The sequence below is a fragment of the Pelodiscus sinensis genome, chromosome 4 (genome assembly GCF_049634645.1).
Source record: "Pelodiscus sinensis isolate JC-2024 chromosome 4, ASM4963464v1, whole genome shotgun sequence".
Lineage (NCBI taxonomy): Eukaryota > Metazoa > Chordata > Testudines > Trionychidae > Pelodiscus > Pelodiscus sinensis.
The window spans coordinates 84198289-84224775 of NC_134714.1; the positions used below are offsets into that span (position 1 = coordinate 84198289).

At 46.0% G+C, this 26487-nt stretch overlaps 1 protein-coding gene across 3 annotated transcripts in view; it reads right to left on the minus strand.

The window, feature by feature from the left end:
* Window positions 1–26487, minus strand: part of AMBRA1 (autophagy and beclin 1 regulator 1) — a 224049-nt gene that overhangs the window by 125660 nt on the left and 71902 nt on the right. For all 3 annotated transcript variants that reach the window (XM_075927593.1, XM_075927595.1, XM_075927594.1), the window contains exon 9: window positions 14242–14424. In XM_075927593.1, coding sequence (XP_075783708.1) covers window positions 14242–14424 — 183 coding nt within the window. The remainder of the gene's footprint in view (window positions 1–14241; window positions 14425–26487) is intronic.

Consider the following 26487-nt stretch of genomic DNA (forward strand, 5'->3'; position numbering starts at 1 on the left):
AGTGATGGAAAGTCCTTCTCTGGGAGACACCACCTGAGACTACTGTATACTACTCCCAGAAATGCAGCAATTGCTCTTCATACAATTTTGGGCACAGGGGTCCAAACTACCACAGACTCACACTACCTGAAATACTGTACTTTATTCTAAACATCTCATTACCAGGAAGATGTTTACAAATTGGGAAAAAAAAAAATCAGAAGAACAGATCCCCTTGGGGCAGGAGGGGTGCGTGTACAGCACCTAGGCATTACAACACAGGTAAGCAACTGATCCACAGAAAAATCAGTTGGGAGCTGCATACAAGTGAGAAGGGCACCCCCCACCTCCGCCAAAAAAAAAAAAAATCCTCACTGACGTGGCCCCTGACTGAGAAGGAGAAAGACACTCTCTATATTTCCCTTCGCACACCAGAGCCTATGGGCCCCAGGCTAGTAGATTTTTGTGCTCCAGCCCTGTGGGAGGGCAGTGGGGGTTGGCGGGAGGGGCTTGAGCACCAGCATGGGCCCCTCCAATGCTGGGGGGAACCCTGGGCCTCGGGAGCTGGATCCATGGAAGCCAGGGACACATCCAGCCTCTGATTCCCCACCCCTGCATTACAAGGACAAAAATACACAACACTCATAGTAGGGAAAAGGCCTTAAGGGACTGATCTAGAAGTAAAGAATCACAATTATGTATGCATAAGTTGGTAAGAAATAAGCAAAGACAAATCAAATATCTAAGTATTTGAAGGATGTTATAAATCACAAAGGAAGGAGAAATATTTAAGGTAAAACAGGTCTGTAACTAGAAAGAATGGGGTAAAATTAAGCAAAGTAAAAATTTAGGCTACATGAAAAAAACCTCTTCAATGACAGCAAGATGAATTAGGACTGTGGAATAAACTCCTCAAGGTTAACAGTAGATGCCCAATAAAACTGGGAGATAAAAGCATTAGACAGACAAACTGCAGGGAGCAATCCTGTCCTGGCTGAAGAAATGGAAAGTAGGAGAATAAGTCCTTTTCATCTCTAGAATATGCAACAACTGAGATGATAGCCAGGGTAAAGTTAGTAAAGATATGGTACATTCCCAGTATTTCACCTCTTCTGAATGCTAAATATGATCATCTTTCACTGGAAGCTGTTTCAGGGAAACACGAGAGAAATCCCTATCCATTTATCAGCTAAAGCTTCCTGAAGCCAGCAGGATTGCAGATGGCTGAGTTTATTAACAGCTCTCCTGATCGCCAAAAAGAACACAGCCTTGATTACATCTCAGAGGGCTGTTCAGGGAGAAATAAAATGAGTTTTACAAAATAAGAAAAAAAGCACACTTCAGAGGATCAAGTATCTCTGACAAGCAACACATACACGAAGATACATCACCTGGTCAAAAGAGAAACAGCAGGCAGCTCCCTGCTAAATGCTAAGGATTAATCACTTCAGAAAGACCAATTTGAAATCATAGTGAAAAACTCACAGGCTACATTCTGACCAGGCAACAATTATGTCTATTCCAATCCCACCGGTCACATTGACACGTGATTAGGGACCAACCACCACCATTTGAAATGAGACTAAGCAACTCAGTGGGTCATAAGTGCTTGGAAACTTCACGGGATAGACTGAAACTGGCTGTAAATAGCAAATTAATATAAAGCCACCACAATCAGGAAGGTTGTGTAGGGAACATTATTAGGGCTCTGACTGTGTAAACAGAGCACACCACCCAGCAGCCATCCCCCTTCCAGAGATACAATTCATTAGTCAAGGTAAATATTCCCAATATTTACCATCCATTTAACTAGTTCCCATCAATGAGCGCGACTGGGAGACCCCCCACATCTTGTCCATCCCTAACAGGAAGAACGCTCACAGCAATTGACGCTACTCTGCAAGCAGTTCTCCACCCTGCAACATTCACTGGTGACTCTCTGTGTACTTTTAATATTATGGATTTACGGGGTCAAAATGAACATAAATCCACTTCTCTACAAACAGCCATTATCAGGCTCCAGGATACTCACCCAAGAGATGACAAGGGGAAAAGAATCGAAAGTGCAGGTGCTACTTGGTTGGGATCATGATTTGTGGACTATCAAAGGACATTTAATGGCAAAGGCCTGAATGGCCAATCAGATGCAAGTAATGACACTCTCTTCCTCTTTCCCTCTCAAAATTCTGTTGTGTGGGGAAATGTGAGGGGGTAGGCCCCGGTCCCGGAGCAGATTCACCTTGGCTCTGGGAAAACAGAATCTCTCTGGCCTGGCCCCAATATTCAGTGTCGCTTACTTAGGAGTAATATGGCCACCTGGCCCAGTCTCTACAGTTCAGTGCCCCTTATTCAGGGGTAATAAGGCTCTCTGGCCTGGTCTCTACAGTTCAGCTTTTTCCCCAGTCCTGAAGGCTAGATTACAGGGTTTTTTTGGGGAGAGTTAGGGGGACCCAGGCCCTCCCATTCCACCGGGTCCCAACCCAGGGCCCTATTGGCAGTGAAAGTCTCCACTACCTGATCAGCGGGGATGTCTGCGGGAACATGCCAACCTCCCGGAGGTCCTTCCTCCATCCTGGGCTGCTTCCTACCTCTTCCCTCGCTAAGCCTATGTTCCGGGGCCTTGGTTAAGGTTGCGGCTCCTACGTGGCTGAATCAGGAGTCATCCCTCTTGAGCATGACCCACAAGGCAGCCCTCACCCCCAGGCCCAGGTGGACTCCTTTAGCTTTAGTGAGGGGCAGTGCCACCCCGTCACAGGGAGTCAGCTCAGCTTGTCACCTCAGCTTGTTGCGAGTCATCAGAATTGCTCAGGAAGCTGGAGCCATTTACATTATGGGAACACTGTTACAAGAAAGCTCATGCTACTGAAGTCTTGGCTGGCACTGGTATGTTTAAACTCACCCAAGCAACATCCTGTTATAGAGAAGCTTACTTTGCGGGAGTGGTAACAGGATGCTATTCTGCAGAAGCTACCAATGTCCTGCTAAGAGAAGTCTCACTGAAAGGAAGAAGTCTTGGAACTATCACTACATCCAGGCATTGTCACTGAATTAAAACTAGAAGATGGGTGCAAGAGTGTTAAAATAAATGTTACGAATCAGGAAAGACAATTGCAGCCTATAACGAGTAGATCATAGGCCAAATTAAGACACTTCCCAAGCACTAGTAAGCAAAGTTCAGTGCAGACTCGGTACCATTCCCATTCCTCCAGCCTTGTAGGGTTCTTTACCTGCACTGTTTTAAAGGACATGAATATAATGAATATGAATTGTGGCATATTTGGTAGTGGTATAGCAGTGCTTAGTATCCCAATCCAAAGATACTACTTTCTACTAAAGTAGAGAGAGACAGAACCTAAACAAAAATGACCATCAAATCCTAGGTGATCCATTTCTGATTAAAAACTGCTTCTTAGAATGCCTCTCTTCGTCAAAGCACGGGAAGCAAAGCAATGTGGAATAGGAGCAAGTTAAAATCATTGCCCCACCATGCTTCCGTTTTGCATGCAAAACAACAGAGATAAAGGGGATTTGGGAAGAAAATAGAACAATAAAATCAGGTACAAGAAAATTTAGAGCTCCTGCTTTTAACAACTCTATCTCCACTCCAGAGACAAGAAACCATCACTCAGAAGAGTATTCGTCGTAGTTATGCCAGTAAAAGTGATCATAGACAATTTACAATTGTCACATCTACGTCTCCTGCAGAGAGACAAGTAGTTAGGAACCATTAGGAAAGGAATAGATAATAAGACAGAAAATATCATAATGCCACTATATAAATCCATAGTACGCCCACACCTTGAATACAGAATGCAGTTCTGGTCACCACACCTCAAAAAAGATATATGAGAACTAGAAAAGGTGCCAAGAAGGGCAACAAAAATGATTAGGGGTATGTAACAGCTTCTGTATGACAAGAAATACAAAGACTGGGATTTTTATGTTTGTAAAAGCAATGATTAATAGGTGATATGATAGAGATCTATAAAATTGTGAATGGTGTGGAGACAGTCAATAAGACTTATTCACTCTTTTACATAAGAACCATGGGTGACGTAGTTAACAGACAGAAGGTTTTAAACTAATAAAAGGAAACTGTTCTTCACAGGATACACAGACAACCTGTGGAACCTGTTGCCAGGGGATGTTGTGAAGATCAAATGAATAAGGGGTCCAAAAAGGGGCTAGATAAGTTAAGGAGTCTGGGACCATTAGCCTACATGGTCAGGAGGCAACTCCCTATGCACTGACTGGCAGAAGTGAAGAGTGGACAAAAAGGGGATGATTAGTTGTTCTGGTCATTCCCTCTAAAGCACATGGCGTTGGCTGCTGTCAGATGACAGGATACTGGGCTAGACAGATCGGATCTAGTATGGCCATTCCTATGATCTTATATAGTAAGTATATCTGGAGCATTTGTGCACAAAAGTCCTAGGAGTCTCTGCTCATCAGCATTTGGGGCCATACACATGTTACCCAGATGTCTCATGCACCCATCTGCTAGTTGGTTTTTCCCCCCATTTTATTTAGATGGCGGTTCCTATAAATCCAATAATTCAAGATGACAACTAGTATTCAAATCAGATTTCCAGGAACTTTCACAGAGGCTGCCATAGTCGTTGCCTTTCATAGTTGGTAGAAAACTCACCACCCACTCCAGTCCAAGCAAAATGACATTGTCAGAATCTGTGTCTCTCACACATCTGCCCATCCCACTTCTCTGGAGTCATATCAAATTTACACTTCTTGTTCTTGCATTCAAGGTCCCACAGATCACAGTCCCTTCTGGCCTACATCTCAGAACTGGTCACCTGACACATCCTCTTCAGAAAGTCCTCTCCTTTATAGAATGAAGGTCAGAGGGTGAAGCTCTCAGTTTTCAAGCCTTTTGGTTTTTTCTGAAAAAACTAGCAGGTGTACTGGCATTGCTTGGGTCCTTAACTGTAGTAGTGTGAGGTTTTTTTTAATAAAAAGGAAAATGTACATGATTTATTTAAATGAATGTACAAGATAGGAGTAGGGAAGGGGGGCTAAGGACAGGGGGTTGGCTGAGTGAAGGGCTCAGGGAGGGGACTGAAAGTGTTGGAGGCTCAGGGCAAGGGGTGGAGGGTAGCGGAGTAAGGACAGGGGTAGGGGCCTCATTGCACAGGATTCAGTGGGGGGGGCACAGGGCAGAGTATGGAGGAGTACAGGACTCAGGGCAGGGGACTGGGAGGCTGGTGGGGGGAACTTACTGGGGCTGCCCATTGTAAGAAGGGTGGTGCTGCTCCAGTAGGGGGTCCTCTTGGGGCTCTGGAACTATGCTTCCTGGCTGGTAACTCCTCCCAGGGGCCACGACTCTGGGAACCAGTCCTGGACTCTAGCTGCCCCCCCTCCCCTGCAGCTGGTCTGGGGGAAGGAAGCTGGCCCTGGCCACCAGCAGCCCCCCTGGCAGCTGGTCTGTAGGAGGTAGGGCTCTAGGGGCCAGCCCCGGTCTACAGTGCCTCTACAGCCTGTCTGGGGCGGATAGAAAGTCTAGGGGCCAGACCTGTCCCGCAGCTGGCCCTTCTGGTCCTACAGCCTGTGCTTCCCATCCCCTGGGGGGATCTGAGCTGGGAGGACTTCCCCCACATCCAGCACCTTTGGAGGGAGGGGGGCCACTCACCCAGTCCAGTTGCCAACAACATGCAAAACTCCATCTGCAGCTGGACACTCTGCTGCTGATACAGCTTCCTCCAGTGGTCACTGCAAAGTATAGCTCTTCTCTGCACTTTCAGCCCCCAGTGACCACTCTACAGTAACATGTCCCTTCTCTCTGCCTCTTCCCTTTCCATGTTTTGGAAAAAACAGCCCCATTTCAGACACTTTCTGTTTTCCTGCCACAACTAAACCCTGACCTTGTTTTAAGTTAGGATAAGAGGAAGCTGCATACTAAATTTGGTGGCTCCAGCTCTTACTGTTTAGGAGTTCTTGAACAAATGAACTCGCAGACAGAAAGGATCCTGACCTGAAAGGATCCTTCCCAGTACCAATGAGAATTGTTCAGCTGTAGAGTCCAATTTACAGGGGGAAGAAATAGCACTAACAGGGAGGAGTACTGGCACAACAGTGAATGGAAGAGACAGCACACATATAGAAGGGAAGAAGGTGCACATGCTAAAAAAGTTGCTGAGCTCCTCACAATCTATATTCTACCAGGCAGCTCAGTTTTGAAGGCAGACAGAGGGAGTTGGCCACAATCTCACCTTTAGTCTTGGCTTGAAACCCTTTATGAAACCCTGGTGAAGCATTTGTGACAGAGCAACATACTGTCCTAAATACAGTAAACTTCCGATAATCTGGCACCTTTAGGACCCAGGGGGTGCCGGATTATCAGATATGCAGGACTATCAGAAGGGGGAGGGCTATGAGTGGTCTGGAGTGGGGTGGGAGGGGATGCCACCCCAGACCGCTCATAGCCCCCCCTTACGATAGTCCGGCTCTGCCCCAGGAGTCCCTGATTCAGCTGCTGCTGGTCAGTTTCAGCAGCAGCTGAATCGGGGATCCCTGCAATAGAGCAGCTGGGGTGCTGCCGGGTTGGTCCCGCAGCGCTGAAGGGCGGCGCTACGGCACCAACCCAGCAGCACTCCAGCTGCTCTTGGGGACGCCTGGGAAAGAGCAGCTGGGGTACTGCCCAGTTGGTCCCGTAGCGCTGCCCCTCGGGGCTGCAGGACCAACCTGGCAGCACCCCAGCTGCTCTTGGGGACGCCTGGAGTGCTGCCGGGTTGGTCCCGCAGCGCCAAAGGACGGCGCTGCGAGACCAACCCGGCAGGACCCCAGCTGCTCTGCCCCAGGGGTCCCCGATTCAGCCGCTGCTGAAACAGATCAGCAGCTGATTCCAGGAAGCCCGGGGCAGAGCTACTCTGCCCCGGCTTCCTGGAATCAGCCGCTGATCTGTTTCAGCAGCGGCTGACTTGGGGACCCCTGGGGCAGAGCAGCTGGGGTCCTGCCGGGTTGGTCCCGCAGCGCCGAGGGGCGGCGCTACGGAACCAACCCTGCAGCACCCCAGCTGCTCTGCCCCAGGCGTCCGGATTCAGCCTGCTGGTGAAACTGACGCTGCTGATCAGTTTCAGCAGCAGCTGAATCCCCACGCCTGGGGCAAAGCAGCTGGGTGCCGCCAGGTTGGTCCCGTAGTGCCTCCCCTCGGCGCTGCGGAGCCAACCCGGCAGGACCCCATCTGCTCTGCCCCAGGGGTCCCCAAGTCAGCCGCTGCTGAAACAGATCAGCGGCTGATTCCAGGAAGCCGGGGCAGAGTAGCTCTGCTCCGGGCTTCCTGAAATCAGCCGCTGATCTGTTTCAGCAGCAGCTGAATCGGGGACCCTGGGGCAGAGCAGCTGGGGTCCTGCCAGGTTGGTCTCGCAGCGCCGTCCTTTGGCGCTGCAGGACCAACCCGGCAGCACTCCAGCTGCTCTGCCTCAGGCGTCCCCAAGAGCAGCTGGGGTGCTGCCAGGTTAGTCCCGCAGCCCCGAGGGGCAGCGCTACCAGACCAATCTGGCAGTACCCCAGTTGCTCTGCTTCCGGCTTACCCGATTCAGCTGCTGGTCAGTTTCAGCAGCCTGTCCGGCTGCCCCAGCACTTCCGGGTTCCTGATGGTGCCGGACCATCAGGAGCCCCGGAGCATTGGATGCCGGAATAATGGAGTTTTACTGTACTTGCCTTTCTGACAAACAGTGAATCTGCATTCTCTTCAGTGCTTGTTGCAGGCAGAGACAGGGAGATAGATGGCAGAAAATCAGGACATGAAAACATTTCTGCATATGAATATGGCAATTAATCTGCACTGCGTGCAAAAATTTTAACTTGCTGGTGTCCAAGGAACCCCAAGTGCATTGCCAACTGCAAGCATGACTCCTGTGTTAGAACTGCTCCTGGGTAAAGGAAGTCTCTAAGGCTACGTCTACACTTGCTCCCTAGTTCGAACTAGGGATGCAAATGTAGCCGACCGAAATGGGGGGGATTTAAATATCCCACAGTTCATTAGCATAATCTCGCCTGCGCGCTATTCCCCTCACCTGCGGATTCGAACCAGGAAGTGCGCTCCGGGACACATTAGTTCGAATCAAACCCCTTGATTCAAACTAATGTTACTCCTCAAAAAATAAGTACTCCAAAAACTGAGGAGTAATGTTAGTTCAAATCAAGGGGTTTGATTCGAACTAATGCGTCCCAGAGCGCACTTCCTGGTTCAAATCAGCTGGCGAGCAGAATAGCACACGGGCGAGATTATGGGTAAGTCTAGACCACATGCCTCTGTCGCCAGAGGCATGTAGATTAGGCTACCAGGCATAGGAAAATGAAGCGGCGATTTAAATAATCGCCGCTTCATTTAAATTTACATGGCTGCCGCGCTGATCCGACAAACAGCTGATCAGCTGTTTGTCGGATCAGCGCGGCAGCCATGTAAATTTAAATGAAGCGGCGATTATTTAAATCGCCGCTTCATTTTCCTATGCCTGGTAGCCTAATCTACATGCTTCTGGCGACAGAGGCATGTAGACTAGATGTACCCTAAGCTAATGAAGCATGGGATATTTAAATCCCCGCTTCATTAGCCATTTCGGTCGGCTACATTTGCATCCCTAGTTCGAATTAGGGAGCAAGTGTAGACGTACCCTAAGAGACACCAGCTGTTAGTGCAAGTCAATTTAAGGGGGTTTAGGCCAGCAGGATTTGCTGAAATCAATAACAAGAACATCTTCCTCTTATTAAATGCACCAAGCATGCTCTTCATCCCAAGTGTCCTGGAGGATTGCAAACAAGGCAGGGACATTAGGGAGGCCCAAGATAAAAAAGTGCTTGTCTCCAGGGAACATTTTTTACCAGTTGCACTACTATAATTGTATCAGTGTGGTTAGACAGTTACAACAATAAAGCTCTCACATGAACATTCTTATTTCAGAATCAGAGTGTATTGGCATGGGGAGGTATACCAGCATAATTATATCAGTTTAAATTCACATCTTAATTTGTAGCTGCATAACTTTCCCATGCAGACAAGCCCTGAGCTCACAGTTGTTAGCTGTACTTAGGATGTAAAAGCACACTAACGCTGAACGGTTAGACATATTTTAGTGGGGGAGTATGAATGAATGGGAAATTAAACAGAATCCGTCTTGGGAGAAAATCCCAACAGTGCTGCACAGGAGGGGAAGGAGGGGTTAAGGGCAGGGAGAAGAAGGTGATTACTGATGGCAATGCTACAGAGCCATAAGAATGTAAACTCAGCAGTGCTGGGGAACATGTTTATTGCATCTAGGACTAGTATTCTCAGCCAGGAAATCTGAAAAACACACAGTAATGCACTCTTAATACTTAAAACCATGTAAAAGAAAGAAGGGGACCGAGGAAGGCCAGATCCTCCAAGGCCCTGTGTAAATATGGAAAGAATGAGAGATGAAGCAACTATCATTGTCTGCTCAGAGACCCAGATCCAGTAAAGCACATGGAATTCCAGAAAACTGGGAATTCCAGAAAAAAAATGCAAGCCAATGAGAGCCGGAAAGGATGGTGGTGAGGGAAGGTCAGGATAGCGAAGAAAGTACTGATATACCCTCATCTCTCAAATCCATCATAGAAGGCTGAAGAGTTGTGGAGTAAGGTCTGAGGGCTTTTTTTGCAGCCACATTAGGACAGCAGCAGCAATGAAATAAAAAGCCCAAAGAAAAAAAAACAATCACATCCTTACATTCCATCTAAATCACATTAAAACAATGAAATATTGGGCTGTTAAGAAGGTACTCCTGTCCTAATAGCATAAACCATCACCAAATAAAGGAATGGATCATTAAATGTGTCAAGAAAACTTTGATAGCATTCTGTCTAGCAAGGAACCAATCAACAGTTGTGATTGTGAAATCTATACTTCTTTATTGTTTTGCCCTGTGGTTCCTGTTTCTATCTGGTTCTTAGTCTGTCTGATCCATAACTAATTTCACAAGATGTACATCAACTAAGGTGGTAGGCTGCAATTGATTAATTGTTCTGTTATGTTAGGACTGGTCAAAGAATTATTTTGTAATACTTTAGTTTAAAATGATTGGTTATGGTATAGCTTAGTAGGATTCTAGTTTAACCATATAAATGGGTCCAAAAGCAAGTTTCTTGGAACCCAACTTCAGAACATAGCCCAAGATCAGAGTTGCCACGCTTAACACCCTGCCAACCATAACAGGCAGAAGTGGGAGGAGCTCTGGGTAAAAGTTAGTTTGCCTTATTGGCAGCGGTAAGCATTGTATGTTTAGTGTATGTATTTTATTTTGACAACTATTAATAAGTAGAAATTAAGAATATTATAGTGTAAGGCTCTCTCGCAAACGTGTAGAATACACCCCAAGTCCTAGGAACTGGGTAAGGGTGGGTGCCTTTCACTCAGAACTCTAAGAACTGGAAAAGGGTAGAGGTGCCTAAATTAACCAAGTTATGCCTGCAGCCCATAGAAGGGTAGAGGTGGGATGCCCTAGAATGTGCAGGTAATAGTGGACATTAAGCCAGCTCAATAAGAGCGGAAAAAAGAATGATGAATCAGCTCAGGAGAGAGAAAGCAAAGAAGGGATGGATGGAATTTAAAAAAAAAAAAAAAAAGGGCAGAGGTCAGTGGACAAAACTGAAGGATGAATCAAAAGGCAATTTCTAATGCGAAAGCGCCCATGCTAGCTCCCTGTTATCGGCCAGAGACAATGAAGCAGAGGAAGGAAAGGGAAAGAATGCTCTTAAGACACAGAGGGGCGGGATGAAATATGGAACATTCATTCCCAAAAAGGTTGCAGTGAAGAAAGATTCCTTTCCCCTCAGCATGAAATGAAAGGGAGCTTCAATGTGTCTGAGTGAATGGCTTCCCTGAATGGGCTCTAGCACTGCGTGAATATTATCTGTAGGTGAACACATTTCTCTACAGGTGTTGGCTTTGCTGCGTGAATGGTGAATATACTGACCATTTTCACCAGCAGAACCACCTTCCCCAGAAGAAGAACGGGAGGCTATAATGGAAATACTAAAGGCAGTGTTTGCTGGGCTCTCCCCTCACACAATGGGCCCATGAGACTGTCACACTGATGCTCCTCCAGCCTGCACAGTTGCTTAGGGAAAGCTATTTGGCACCTGACACTTTTGCATATCTTCCCTCATTTACATCTTATATAAACAAGACCACAATGAAAAGGGAAGACACATGCACTCCCTCTGCATTTTCGAGTATTTAATTGCTGGAGCATGAAATGACAGCTCCACAAAATAACATTTCAGAAAAATTCTGCAACCCTCTTAATCCTCACCAGGAAAAGGATTTGTTGCTGCTTTGGGAGATGGTAGGCTCAATTCTGTCGTCCATAGAAAAGGCATCAACTTGAATCAGACGACATGGGGGTTAGTATGCTGTTACCCCAGCAGATGGCACCAGAGGAAGAGCTCTCGCAGTGGGAGAGGTCTATCCTCCTGATACCAGGAGACAGAAGTCAGATGAGAAGCCCAAGCCATTAAGGCAGTGGTCCCCAACCTTTAGAGGTTGTCGGGCACCAGGGGGCGCGGCCGTTCGCCCGCCGGGCGCCAGGGGGTGGGGACACTTGCGCGCCCGGGGGCGCCCCCCCCATAGCCGCATGCCCGGGGGCCCCCCCATAGCCACGCGCCCGGGGCCGCCGCTACCCCCCCCCCCGCAAGCACCGTGCGCCCGGGGCCGGGGCTTCACCGCCTCCCCCCGCAAGCGCCGCGCGCCCGGGGCCAGTGCTTCCTCCCCCTCCCCCCGCAAGTGCCGCGCACCCGGGGCCGACGCTCCCCGCAAGCGCCGCGCCATGTGCCCGGGGCCAGGCCAGCCCCGAGCACCTGGCGGGCGCATACAAATGCCCCCGCGGGCGCCATGGCGCCCACGGGCACCGTGTTGGGGACCATGGCATTAGGGTGCTCTCAGCTCCCTCTGTCCTGGTACCCCAGAGCATATTGTTTTCTGTGGGCATCTTGTACTTGGAGAATGTAAGTGTCAAAATAAAAGTGGATAGTTGCAACAGCAGGGAAAAGTCTACTCAGAAATTAAACAAACAATGAATGAACAGAAATCACAATCAGCAGGACAAGGAAGTCAAGGTGGACCTTTCTTAGCTAAATGTCTCTGACAGTAACAGATGCCCGAGCATTAAGGGCTACCCACTATTTTAGTCTTTCCATATAATGGAAAGAACCTCCTGACCGTCAATTTGTTAGAGCCACACACCACAGGAGAGTCCGACTGCATAGTTCCAAGCAAAAGCTTAGGGTATGTCTACACTGGGAAGGTTAGGTTACAAAGGTCATGTCAACATGTAATAGTCACTAAGTGAAAAACTGGTCAAACCAGTTTTTCCTGCCTCCTATTTTTTACATTTCATGGCCACATTGCTAGCACGCTGTCAACAGACAAGAGCAAAGCAATGTGGGTAAGCATCCCATAGTGCCGTGTTGTGGGAAGGCAGAGCTTATCCCTGCCCTTCTTGGGATTCCCTTGTAGCTAGGTGAGCTCTCCGTACTAAGAAATGTTAAAGCAGCACCGCAGTCTCTCCAGTCTGCCTGCTGCTATGTTTCTAGTGCAGGGCAGAACAGAAGCATTCCAATGATTTGATCTTGTCTTCCCAGAGCTTTGAAGGGGAAAGGCGTGTGTCTGCAGGATAGCAGAGATCACAAAACACTGAGCACAAACATCAGGAAAGGCATGAGGGGATACTGGTGGAAGCCAGTTTTCTTGACAAAACAAACAGAGGCCACACTGGCTCTGTTGATAGAGGGCGGAAGCTGTGTTGCCAAAGTTGAGTGTTTTTCCCGACAAAAGTTGCATTGTAGCGTGTACACTCTCAGGCTGTGTCTACACTGCACCCCTTTTCCGGAAAAGTGATGCAGATTAGACAAGTCGGAATTGCAAATGAAGCGGGCGATTTAAATATCCCCCGCTTCATTTGTATAAACATGGCTGCCGCTTTTTTCCGGCTCGGGGCTTTGCCGGAGAAAAGTGCCAGTCTAGACGGGATCTTTCGGAAAATAAAGCCGTTTCCGAAAGATCCCTTATTCCTCTTAAAATCAGGAATAAGGGATCTTTCGGAAACGGCTTTATTTTCCAAAAGATCCCATCTAGACTGGCGCTTTTCTCCGGCAAAGCCCCGAGCCGGAAAAAAGCGGCAGCCATGTTTATACAAATGAAGCGGGGGATATTTAAATCGCCCGCTTCGTTTGCGATTCCGACTTGTCTAATCTGCATCCCTTTTCCAGAAAAGGGGTGCAGTGTAGACACAGCCTCACTGTTTTGGTGACAAAACGTGTCAGTGTAGACAAGGCTTTGGATTGGGGTGGGGAACCTCAGGCCCAGGGGCCAGATGCGGCTCCCAGCTTGCCTTGACCCAGCCCCCGAGGCTCAAGGGCCCATCCTCTGCATTGGGAAGCCTGTGCTGGCACTCCAGCCCCCACACTGCCCCACCACGGTGCTGGAGCATACAATATCTATTAGGCTAGGCCCCCCCTAGGCTCTGGTATGCAAAGGAGATGAGGGGAGTGTCTCTTTCGCTGTGTTGGGTGCCACATCAGTGAGGGTTTTCTGTGTGTGGCCCTCGACTGATTTTTCTGTGGGTCAGTGGCCCGTGACCCCAAAAAGATTCCTCCCTGCCTTAGGTGGTACCCAGCACTGGGGATTAAGAATGGAGGAAGGCCTTGGAAGCTCTGCCGCCCCCCACTCACCCAGGCCAATTAGGCTCTGGGGGCAGAAGGGGAAGCACGCAAAGTCTCCTCCCACTGCCAGGGGCATGGGCATCTAGGGGGAACCTCGGGGAGGGGGAGGGGGGAGACAAAGACCTCACTTGGTCCCCACCCCCAGCCAATCATGGTCTGTGGGTGTGGAATCAGGGACATATCCTGGCCCCGTCCCTTCCACTGGAGGTCCCGCCCCTTCCAGTACAGCCTGGGGACACTTCAGAAACTTCTGAAGTGGGCCCCCTGCAAAAAATTATTGCCCACTCTTGCCTTAACATGAAGGTCAGGACAGGATCCTACTTAACCAGATCTCTAGCAGCAAGTCAGCTGGAACCATCATGAAGTGAAGTATATATCTCAATTTGTGTCTCATGTATTACAAAAAAGCATAGGGGATTGATTAATGACAAAATACTGCTCTAATTCCTGATCAGATGGCCTAAACAAACCTGAGACATATTTGCTTGTTAAGCAGTAGAAACATCTAGAGAATCCATTGGGTAGATAGCGTGATGGAGTGGGAAGAGGTAAAGTGCACACACTTACTCAAAGTCTTCAAACTCCAGATCATTTCCCTCTACAGATGGGCCTTGGTTCTCTGAGGTGGAAGCAGATGATGAGGAAGAACGGAGACGATTCTGTTGGTAACGCATGGAGCGCTGGCGAATACTGTCCCTCCGGGAAAGGTACTGGATCATTCTCTGGGCATAATATGCTGCAGGAGACAATCTGAAAAAGGAAGAGACAGAAGAAAAACCATTATAACCAGAAAGGTGAGGACCCAAAGGAGCAGAGGATGAGAGTGCAACCCTACTTTTCCTGTTGAAAACTGAACCTCCAGATGATCATGGTGCAAAGGACACTACACCCCAGACACAATGGCTGGGAACTAGGCAGTACAGAGACACAAAAAAATAGGGAAAGAGTAAGGAAGGAAACTTCCACTTTAAAGATAACCCTTCCACCACATTCTCCTGCTGAGAAGATAGACAACAGTATCTGCAGAGAACTAGGGCTATAAATGGTTAATTGGTAAGCTTCACCCTTAATGGAGGAAGTTTTTTTTCTGACTAACAGGTAGGGGCTGGAGCAGCTCACTGCTCCCCTGCCCCACTACCCTGGTCCAGAGCTGAGCACTGCTTCAGCTTCATGGGGTCCACTGGCATAGCCTCTGTCTGTCGGGAGCCCAGCCTACCTGCCACAGCAGCCCCTGTCCAGCAGTAACCCTTACCAGCCACGGTCTTGGGGAGATTTCATTGCTGGCTCTGCAATAGAGAGCTTATTTAAGCTTTATATTGCAGAGCTTACAGCATATGCAACCTCAACGATTTTTTTTTAAGTGGTTACACGGTTACATTTTTACATTCTTTACATCCCCGACTAGGGATGTAAAATCCCATTTAATTCATTAACTGGTTAAATAGAGTTTAACAGGCTAACCAATTAAAGGGGAAGGCCGCTTCAGCCTGATGGGAGTGCTCCCCCCCTCCTCCCACCACAGGCAGGGGCTGCTCCAATGGGCCCCACGGGACTGAAGCAGGTAACTGGAACTGGTAAACATCCACTGTTAAAAGGTTAATCAGTTAACTGTCAGTGGTAGGGATGGGAAAGGTTAACAGACACTGTTTCTTCAGATTCTTTGCAACTTACTCTTATTCATCACCACCTCAGCAAACTTTCCAGCAGAGGGCTCTGAACAACCACCAAGAATCAAGGCCATTCACAATAAGGATTCTGATAATCAGTTCAGAGAAGAAAGGCAGCAACAATTTTCAGATGAGACATTAAGCAGAGGTCTGTCCCTGCTGCTAGTCCTCACAATATAAGATACAGGAGGAACTTAATGATCCTGGTCAATCACACTGCTAATCAAACAGATGTTATCAACCTAAGTTGTGCACCATCTGTAGAGGGAGATGGGAGGGAGTTGCTACACTACTGGGATATAAATTCCTGTTATTGTAAAGCACTTTATGAGATGAAAGAGCATGAAAGGAACCAATATTTATTCACCTGTGCCTTTCATCGAACAATCCCCCCATTACTATACTACATGTGCTGAGCACACATACATGCTTCTACACATAGCCAGCACCTGTTACAGAAGAGGGAAATGACTATTTTACATCACACTACTCAATACTATATTAATAGCTGGCCAGAAGGAATCTCATTTAACTCAGCCTAAATTCACTCGAAAGACCAGTGAGAACTGGGGTCCTGAATCACCATTCCAGATGATAATTAGTTTCTAGTGATCTGTACTCTTCCAACACTCCTTACTTGATACCAGCCTGCTTGCCGTTCTCTCTATATGCTTGCTTAGCAGGGAAGTAAAGTCCCATTTAATTAGTTAACTGGTTAAATGTAATATTTAATCAGTTAACAGATTAAAAGGGGTTCGCAAGTGGAGCTGGAGTGGCTCCCTGTGTCCAAGGGCTGCTCCAGCTGGGCTAGAGGGTGTCTCTTTGCGGCGGACCCCCCGGGGTTGGAGCAGTCCCTGCTCATGGCAGGTGGGAAGCTGCTCCAGCCCCCATGGCTTAACTAGAATCAGTAAGCATCATAGGGTGATGCTTACCAGTTAATCATTCATATCCCTAGAACAAATATTAGATTACAGGCTTTCAGTCTAGCAGATGAGGGTATAACAACCCCATGACTAGAAGCTGAAGCTAGACAACTGGAAAGAAGGTGCAACTTTTTAAATTAATGAACGTAATCAATCAATGGAACAAGTTATGATGGACTCTGCATTGCTGGAAATTTTACAATTAAGATTGGATATTTCGCTAAAAATATTTTAGAATATTGTGGGGGGCGGGAGAGGAGTCTCTGATCTGTGTTTATACAGGACGTTGGGTTAAATGATCCCTTTTGGGTCTTGGAACTCATGAATTAGACTCACTAAATTTTATTCCTGTCAGAACCTGCAGAGTTCTCGGAATGAGAGTTACAGTTCTATGTGGTCTGTGTATCAACAACAAAATTGTTAATTAAGTTCCATTTGCAAGGGCACATTTTGTCATTTGTTGCACCTGTTTTATCCTCATATAGAACATAATAGGACTGAGCAGTGTAATTTGAAGCAGTTTGACTTGCAGAATCTTATTACTTGTGGGGATGCCCATCCCAGAAAGAACTTAGCTTGACTCTGATTTTGTGGCGAATGTGTAGTGCTAGCAATTGGATAACCCATATTTGTACTTGTAAACTGTGTACAATTGATCAGGAAACCGAAACAATAAATATTGAACCCCAGGAGGCTATTGTCTTAATCTTGTTTGAAGTGGAAGTGCACTTTAATCTTCATGGTAACATTAGAGTTGTGTCAATTTCCCCTCTCCTGTTCCTAATGCATTTGTATTGGAACTGAGATTTTTATCTGCTCGTTCCATTAAAATAAATGCATTGTGATGGTTGTAATAGGATTTTTCCTTCCACAAGTCAGTGTGATGGGGGGCTGGAAGCCCAAAGTCAGCTTTAAGGAGAGAGAAGACACTTTAGAAATGGCACTAGTTAGAAATCTGAGCACAGTTGTGCCAGGGCAGCCAGTGGCAGACCAAGCATAGAATGAGAAATCTAATCCCAAATAGCCAGGAGTTCAGTTCTAATCCTAAATAGGTATTTCTCATAAGCAGTATGTTAGGGAGATGGTTATTTAAGTATCTGAGTTGTTCAAAGTTTGTACCTCAGTAAATCTTTCAACTAGAAAAATCTCTTGTATGCATGTACATATGCATAAGAACGGCCATACTGGGTCAGATGAAAGGTCCATCTAGCCCAGTATCCTGTCTTCAGACAGTGGCCAATACCAGATGCCCCAGAGGGAGTGAACAGAACAGATAATCCTCACGGGATCCCTCTCCTGTGGTCCATTCCCAGTCTCTGACAGAGGTTGAGGACAACATTGCTACCCATTCGTTTCCTACATGTGAAGGAAACACAGGGAGAGAAGGGAGGGCATCTCTTTGAACACCAAAGTAGTAGGGGATATTGCCACAATTGATGGTGCAGATCAAGGTCAAACTGCAGATGAGCAGGAATTAAGGTAAGCCTTCCTTTCTGAGCACAAGGCTGTTGCAGCTTTTAAAAAACTATTTATTTAAGAAGTATTAATAGCTTACAAACCTCTGCCATATAACTATCAAAAACAAAGCAATCATCTTTACAACAGTGAGCTTTTGTTTAAAGGAACATTATACAGGAATATAGCCATCAGATCTCTCTAGATAACAAGGGCATTGCCATATTACAGAATGAGCATCATTACAACACACAAAGCTTAACATTGAGGCATCCATCTGGATTGGTAAATGTAGCCATTACCTGATTAGATTGCCTTCACTGAGTGATATCTCAGCCCCTCTGTTTGCAAAGTGAGACAGAGCTTTTGAGTTTTGACTTAATTTGTCCTTTATGTGAATGTTAATGGCCATGTGTGTGGGGTGGGGAGGGGGTTGTGTGTGCGTGAATGGCACTATTTGTTTATTGTGGGTTCTGAAGTGACCCTTCTGCTACCCAGTAACTTATTAAATTCACCCTTTCTTCCGGAACAAATGCTGGAGGAGGAAATCTTGTCTACTATTTGATTATAGATATTGAACTACATACACTGGTAACTAAAAGTTGCATTTTGTTGGCCTCTTGAGATTGTCTAAGCAATAGGGATGTCAGGGTTTAACCGACTAGCCGTTTAACCGATGAGCTGATGCTCCAGAAGAGGCTTCACTGTGTGCTCTGCAGTATAAAGTTTCCTGCAGTCCCATAAAGTTTGTTTACAGCCACCAGTCCTGGCTCTCAGTACTCTGTGTAAGAGTTTCAGTGGCTACACTGTTCCCATATTAAACGTTTTTTAACATCCCTAGTTCCTACATGGAAATGTATACATTTAACAGTATTAAAATACATAGCTTGCTTGCACCCAACTTTCCAAGTAATCGAGGTTGCTCAGTCTCAGTGACCTGTCCTCTTCACTTATTTACCATTTTCCCAATTTTTGGATCGTGTGACTTTCAGTGATTTTTTTGTCAATGACTTGGGGGTGGAGGGGAAGAGAGAGAGACCTTAAAAAACATTAAATAGCATAGGACCAAGAATTTGATCCCTGGGGGGGGGGGGGGGACTCTCCCAGAAATACACTTTTTGATGAGGATTCCCTGATTATAATTAAATTTGGAGACCTCTTAATTATTTTGAGACTTATTCAGTCCTTTTCGCTACCACCATCAGTAAACAAAACAGGAAACAGATCTGTTACAGAGTCTGTATTCCCAGATCACAAAGACACAATTCAGAATACAGGCTGAACCTCTCTAATACGGCATTCTTTGGTCTGGCAACTTCCGGACCATATAATTTTATAGTTAGCCAGATGTCCACTTGTCATGGGTGTGGCCAAGTTTCCTGTGATACCATAAAGTTTGTTTACAGCCACCGGTCCTGGCTCTCAGGCTGTGTTTAGTCTACATGCCTCTGTCGTCAGAGGCATGTAGATTAGACACATAGGCAAAGGCAAATGAAGCCGCGATTTAAATGATTGCGGCTTCATTTAAATTTACATGGCTGCTGCGCTGAGCCGACAAACAGCTGATCAGCTGTTTGTCCGCTCAGCGCGCTAGTCTGGACGCTCCCCTGCCGACATCAAAGCCCTTTGTCGGCAGCCCCGGTAAACCTCATCCCACGAGGAATAACGGGGCTGCCGACAAAGGCTTTGATGTCGGCAGGGGAGCGTCCAGACTAGCGCGCTGAGCGGACAAACAGCTGATCAGCTGTTTGTCGGCTCAGCGCAGCAGCCATGTAAATTTAAATGAAGCCGCGATCATTTAAATCGCGGCTTCATTTGCCTTTGCCAAAACAACAAATCTACATGGCTCCGTCGACGGAGCCATGTAGTTTAGACGTACCCTCAGTGTTGAGTTCTGTTATTTAGCACTCATTTACCCTAAATGTCTTCTAAAGAGCCCAGTAAGCAGTGGAACGGTTGGTAACGTTGCTAGACAATATTGACCTCCTGTTGTTCAGGAAATTATCTGGTTTGGCACTGGACAGATCCTGAAGGTGTTTGAATAGAGAGGTTCAACTTGTAGAACCACTTTTGATAGGATTGAGAGATTTATTGCTATTGCCCTTTGTCAGAGGGCTTTCCCACTGCAGTAAAAGTGCATCACTCCAACAAGACACCTCACTCTTACATAGCCCAGATAATGTGCCTCACTGCCTGGCACTGACTTTTCCCAGGGAAATTTCAAGTAAAAAAAAAGACACACACATCAGTAAAGAACTGAAAGAATGTGTTCATCATGCACCATTCCTGTTCTGATCCCAAGTAGGGATGTTAAATAGAGGAAGCTAATATAATTGAACAATTGATGGAAATTCCATCGACAACTAGTCGATAAGGGGGTTTGCTGCTGCTCTGCTTTTTACATGTAGCAAGAGCTGTCAGGCTCTTGCTACATGTAAAAAGCAGAGCCACAGCTGTCTGGGCCCCGACATGAGCCAGGACTGCTCAGTTCCGGCTCGTGCTGTTTCCCCCGCTGTGCCTCTGCCTCTCCTGCCCCCTGTGGAGACAGTGCTAGGGGGGAACAGGCTGTTAAGACAGTTCCCCCCAGCACTGGCTCCAGTTCCCTGCCACTGCTGCCTTTAATACAGAGACAGCAAGGCGGGGGGGGGGAGCTACTAGCTGAGTAGTGACTCGACTACCTGATAAACTTAGGCTTATTGGGTCGTCAACTAGTCACTTGCATTCCTAATTCCACATCCTCTGACACCAAGAATACTCAGCCAACAGCAAAAAACATGACTAAGCCAAAAGCTACTGCGTTTTAATCTTAAAATACATGAAAGATGAGCAACTTTAACAAAACCTCTCAAAAAGTTACTGGTGGGCTTCTCCATCTGTCTTTGTCCGATTAGTCTTTATGGCAGAAAAAATTAGAAGCAATATGCTAGTGAGGCAAACAACTGCTTTTTTATTTTCTATTCTTTTCTATAGATGTCTCTTTAGACACCCTGGTTACTAGATTCACCCAGTCCTTTGCTAAAGCCAGTCTAACAGCAAGCTAAACATTAGTTCACTATTCTATTCGTCACCCATATCTCTAACAGGAAAGTGACAAAACAGAGAAGCACCTGTGACATACAAGAGTAAAATCCAGACTAATGAGCAGCTGTGTCCCCTAACGTAGAGTGCCCTTCAAAATACCTTGTTGTTCACAGACAGCCATCATATGTAAATCACTCACAGATGTCTATGAATATGCTATAAACAGATATCTTGGTTCTTAACTGCCTTAAAAATGACACAGTGACCCCAATACACTCCCAGTTCTGGATTTTCTCCCAGAAACCTATGTCCTATACTGCCCAGCACTCTCCTGGACAGTACAAATATATTAAGTTCATTATTTCTTTAAGGACATAATATGCACACATAACTTGTGTCCCAGATACAGTACAATAAGCATATCAACTACCAAAAGAGAGATTTTATGCACGTTGAAGTAATGAGGCAAAGAAGTCAGAAAAGGTTACAAGAAAAATAAAGATAAAATAAAAAATGCCTAATTTAAACTATATTAGGTCAAGCAAAAATTTCTCATCACATGCTCCAAAAGATTAGTGACCAAACTCTTAAATAAGAGCCTCTCTCCCAGACACTAATACCTGTTTCCTTTATCTCTTCCAAGTGCAGAGTGTGTAATGGGTACAGAAAGAGCAGGGTTGGGTTGTTTGTGTCCCCCCCCCCCTTTTTTTAAATAGTTTCAGCTTCTTTCTTGGGAGGAGGCGGGGGAGATTTCCATTCAAGAACCAAGAGCCAAAGAGAATCTATGTGGAAGAATATTCCCTGCTGTTTTTTCCATCCAATTGAACTTCATCTTCTCCTTCCTGCTTGATGACAGTGTCTACTGCTTAAATACAAATTAAGCAGAGCACACTTCCCTTTGTCTAGGAGAGATCTGTTTGCCAACTTCTATTTGGGCAGGGCTGTGGGTTTTAGAACTTATGTTAACACCACCATGAAGGAGTATCTTATAACTTCATACAACGTAGCTACACATATTTTACCAGGACAACGACTACCAAATTATGTGTTTTCAAATTATACAAGGCATACTTTGTACAAAGATTCCTGCAATAGCATATGGGATGTGAATAAAGGGGTGCAGTGTGTCACAGCCTCCTAGCAACAAAAAACTTTGTAACTGTCCACAAGACAGTAAGCTACTTTTGACACCACAGGATCCAAATTGCCTCAGTACATGAGGTGCATATGGATCACACAGATGCTTGCAGTGAATGGAATCCAATTACCAACGCAGATGGCACAGACTGAGAGACTGCATTGCTGGATGTGTGACAATTGTTCAAGCTGCTCACTGTGAACTCTGTGGCCAATGCCAGCAGTTCAGAATCCAGCACCAAGCAGCATAGTCTTAACAGACAACAGCATGGAGTGATGGTGCTGACTCACAAGGAACCTAGCGGAGGAGGTGCTGAATGGCAGCAAACACTTGCAAAAGTTGGCACCAAAGCAAAAGTTCAAGCCTACTTCTTAGGGATGTTAAATTTAGTTTAATGAACTAATTGACTAGTCGATGGATTTTCCATCAACTAGTTAATTAGTCGGTAAGCGGGATGCCACAGTGGGGTTTAGCTCCTGGCATGGGAGCCAACCCCGCTGCAGCTCTGCCTTTTAAATGGATTAAGAGGCTGTCGGCTCCTTAATCTTAATCCTTTAAAAGGCTAACACACAGCAGGAGAGGCCAGGGTGAGCCAGGACAGATGATTCCCCCCACTGCACACCAGCCTTTTCAGTGTATTAAGAGCTTGTTGGCTCTTAAGTCATTTAAAAATCAGAGGCATGTCTGGAACTAGTTGCAAATCGGGAATCAGCTGATTCCTGGCTTGTGCCAGGTCTCCACTACCCGCCGCCGAGATGGTGCTGGGGGGAACTGGCTTTTAAGCCTGCTCCCCCCAGCACTGGCTTCTGCTCCCCCTCCTTGCTGCCTCTGATAGAGGCAGCGGGGGGGGGGGAGGAGGCCTGGAAGTGACTAGTCCCTTGACTATTCAATAAGCTTTTGCTTATTGGACAGTTGGCTAGTCGCTTACATCTCTACTACTTCTCCTTAAATAGGGAAGTGGGCATGCAGGGATGAATTACTAGGCAATACAAAGTCCTCAGTTACAACCCAGGGAATCCTAAGTAGCCATGTAGATAAATGGATAATCAATATCTTAGTGAAGACCACCTTTCAGAATGAAGATTTTCCAAGCCTCAAGCATCCCTCCAGCCCCTTTTTCCTGGGAAATCTCTCCACCTGCTGAAGCTCTAGTCTCTGTTCCTGAAAATACTGGAAGGATACCTAAGGTAACACTAGGCACTCCTTCTGACCAAGGAAGAATTACACTTTCAATTTCCTTTCCCCAGCCTCAAGCAGTCCAGGGCAGGGCCGGCCCACAACATTTTGGCACCTGAGGCTGGGAGCCACACTTGGGCCAAAACTTTGAAAGGTCTCAATTCTGCCTTCTTCCTGTTCTACTCCTCTCATGGTACTGCTCTGCTACCTACAGATGCACCAGCAACAGACACAAATTTTATTTTTTTTAAACACTCTGGGTCCTAGTGGTGCCACCCCACCTGAGTTCGCCTCATGGTAAGGCCAGCCCTGGTCCAGGGCCAGAGTTGTCACTGACAACAAAGCAGTTTAGAACTGATGGACTTGCTTCCATTAAGACACCAGATGCAGGAGTCAACATATATATTTTCCTCTGGTTTCAAGCCTGTAAATACCATTAGATCAACAGTATTCATCCAAAACCCTCCACTGTCTATCATCAAGATTCTGTAGTATGGCTTGCAGCACATGGATACCCCACAGCACTTCATGGCTGTTCCCAAAGTCAACCTCATGGCAAGATGGCAGCGTGGGACACCAGCTTACAACAGAAAAGTAGGACCACCTCACCAGCGGTAACTGTTCCACATAATGAAATATCTCCAGTTCAGGGTTAACCATCTTGTTCTATGCCTATTCCTTGCTTGAGAGAACAGAGCGCAAGATGACTGAAAGAAAGGAAACTGGGAGGCCTCTTCAGTTTTGGCAGTAAAGAATAACTGCAAGTGAGCAACCACAGACAACTCATTACAATGATCTGACATATTGCCAGTACTCACAGATTGTGCTCCAGATACATGCCTACCCATTTGAATGGAGACAAAGCTAGGTACCAGGCACTGCTATTCTAGGGTCTGCCATGCTTTTTTCTGTGGAGAAGGACATATTGCATGGAAGCAAGTTGTAAGGGAGCCTAGACTACCATGCCCTAGCAATAAATGGTCTGGTAGCACTTTATAGACTAACAAAACATGCAGATGGTATCATGAGCTTTCATGGGCACAGCCCACTTCTTCAGATGACCGGAGTTATGACTAGGGGGATAAGAAAACTCGAAAAAAAAAAATAGAAGGGAAGGAGAAGGGGGAGAGAGAAAGATGCTCTGTTGTCCACCTCCCTACCGCTATACATTAATGATAGAAATGTAGCCGTGTTAGTCTGGTGTAGCTGAAACAAAATACAGGACTATGTAGCACTTTAAAGACTAACAAGATGGTTTATTAGATGATGAGCTTTCGTGGGCCAGACCCACTTCCTCAGATCAAATAGTGGAAGAAAATAGTCACAACCATATATACCAAAGGATACAATTAAAAAAAGGAACACATATGAAAAGGACAAATCACATTTCAGAACAGAAGGGGGATGCGGGGTGGGAAGGTAAATGTCTGTGAGCTAATGGTATTAGAGGTGATAATTGGGGAAGCTATCTTTGTAATGGTTAGTGTCTTCGTTGAGACCGACACGTAGAGTGTCGAATTTTAGCATGAATGACAGTTCAGAGGATTCCCTTTCAAGTGCAGATTTAAAAGGCTTCTGAAGCAGGACGCAGGTAATTAAGTCGTTGAGACAGTGTCCTTTCTGGTTGAAATGGCAAGAAACTGTTTTTTCTTTGTGATCCTGTCTAATATCTGTTTTGTGGGCATTGATCCTCTGGCGAAGTGTCCGAGACATTTGTCCAATGTACAAAGCAGACGGACACTTTCGGCACATGATAGCATAAATTATATATCTGGATGCGCAGGAATATGTATTCTTGATCTTATAACTCACTTGGTTAGGTCCAATAATGGTATCAGCAGAGTGAATATGTGGACAAAGCTGGCAACGGGGTTTGTTGCAAGGGAACGTACCAGGGTTGGTATTAGTGTGGTATGTCCTGTGGTGGTTGGTAAGAATCATCTTGAGGTTAGGTGGTTGTCTATAGGAGACTATGGGTCTGTCTCCCAGAGCCTCTTGGAGTTTAGTATCCTGTTCCAGTATAGGTTGTAGTTTATTGATAATGTGTTGGACAGGTTTAAGTTGGGGGCTGTAGGTGATGACAAGTGGTGTTCTATTGTTGGTTTTCTTGGGTCTGTCTTGAAGTAAATGGTTTCTAGGTATTCGTCTGGCTCTTTCAATTTGCTTTTTTATTTCTGTGGGTGGGTAGTTGAGGTTTATAAATGCTTGGTAGAGATCCTGAAGTTTCTGGTCTCTGTCAGTGGGATTAGAGCAGATACCACACAACCACATCATAAGCCTCCAGGAACCTGGCCCTGCAACCAGAAAAGATGCCAACTCTGCCCACATATCTACACTGACGAATTCATCACTGGAGCAAACACCACAAGCCACAAAATCAAAGGGTCATTTGACCGGTCATCTAGTAATTTGATCTACGCCATCAAATGCCAACAGTGCCCCTCTATTATATATATATTGGTCAAACTGGACATTCTCTACAGAAAAGAATCTTGCTTTTTTTTTTTTCTGTAACAGACTAACTTGGCTACCCCCTGAAGCTCCTTAGCAATAAATGGTGATGTCTGCCTTGTCCAAAGTGCAGATTTCTGGCCTCTCTCAAGCCTGGTGCACCAAAGCACGCAGGCAAGGCCCGAGAGTCAGCAATTGTTTTGCATAACAATGCAGATTAAGCATGGTACACGAGACCATGTCAAGAACACAGGACAAGCAACCTTGTACTGGTACTTCTGTTTCTGATAAGCAAAAAGTACAGATGCAGTCATGAAACTGTCAACTATGCACATAATTTAGATAACATTCTGGGTAAAAGGATGTCCCCGCAAATAGGGGCACTGGGCATTTTATGTATCCTACTCCATACGGAATCAACTGATAAATATTATTAGAATGAGCAAGTCTCTCTCTACTATAAAATTGGGCTTAGTAAGTACAATTGATGGGAGGGAATGGACAGGATTGACCCATAGGTCCTGTTCGATGTAACTAGAACTAAATAGGCCCTTCTTACCAGCGACCCAGTGCGAGGCATTCCAATGAATGGGAAAAAAAAGAACCACAACCTCCTGCCTGGTACTGTAGGTAGCATACGGGTGAAGTAAATGAGGCTTTATTATTGTATTATATTAGATCTTCCATTAATTGCTTTTGCATTGCTTTGCGCTGTATTAATTGCTTTAGAATATATAGTATTTAAGGCTTAAATTGAATAGTAATTGTTCTTAAGGCTTGTAAAAATTAAACAACTGTATTAACTGCTTAAAAGTTGCAATAAATAAGAAAGTGGTTAAGTAGCCCTGGTGTGTCCTGGTTTCCCTTGGATCTAAAATAAATCAAACCACACAACATGTGTCAACTCATCCAGGTCAACATTCAGACCTGCTTAGTAGACAACACCACAGTCATACCCACAATAACTGCTTCAGCAATCTAA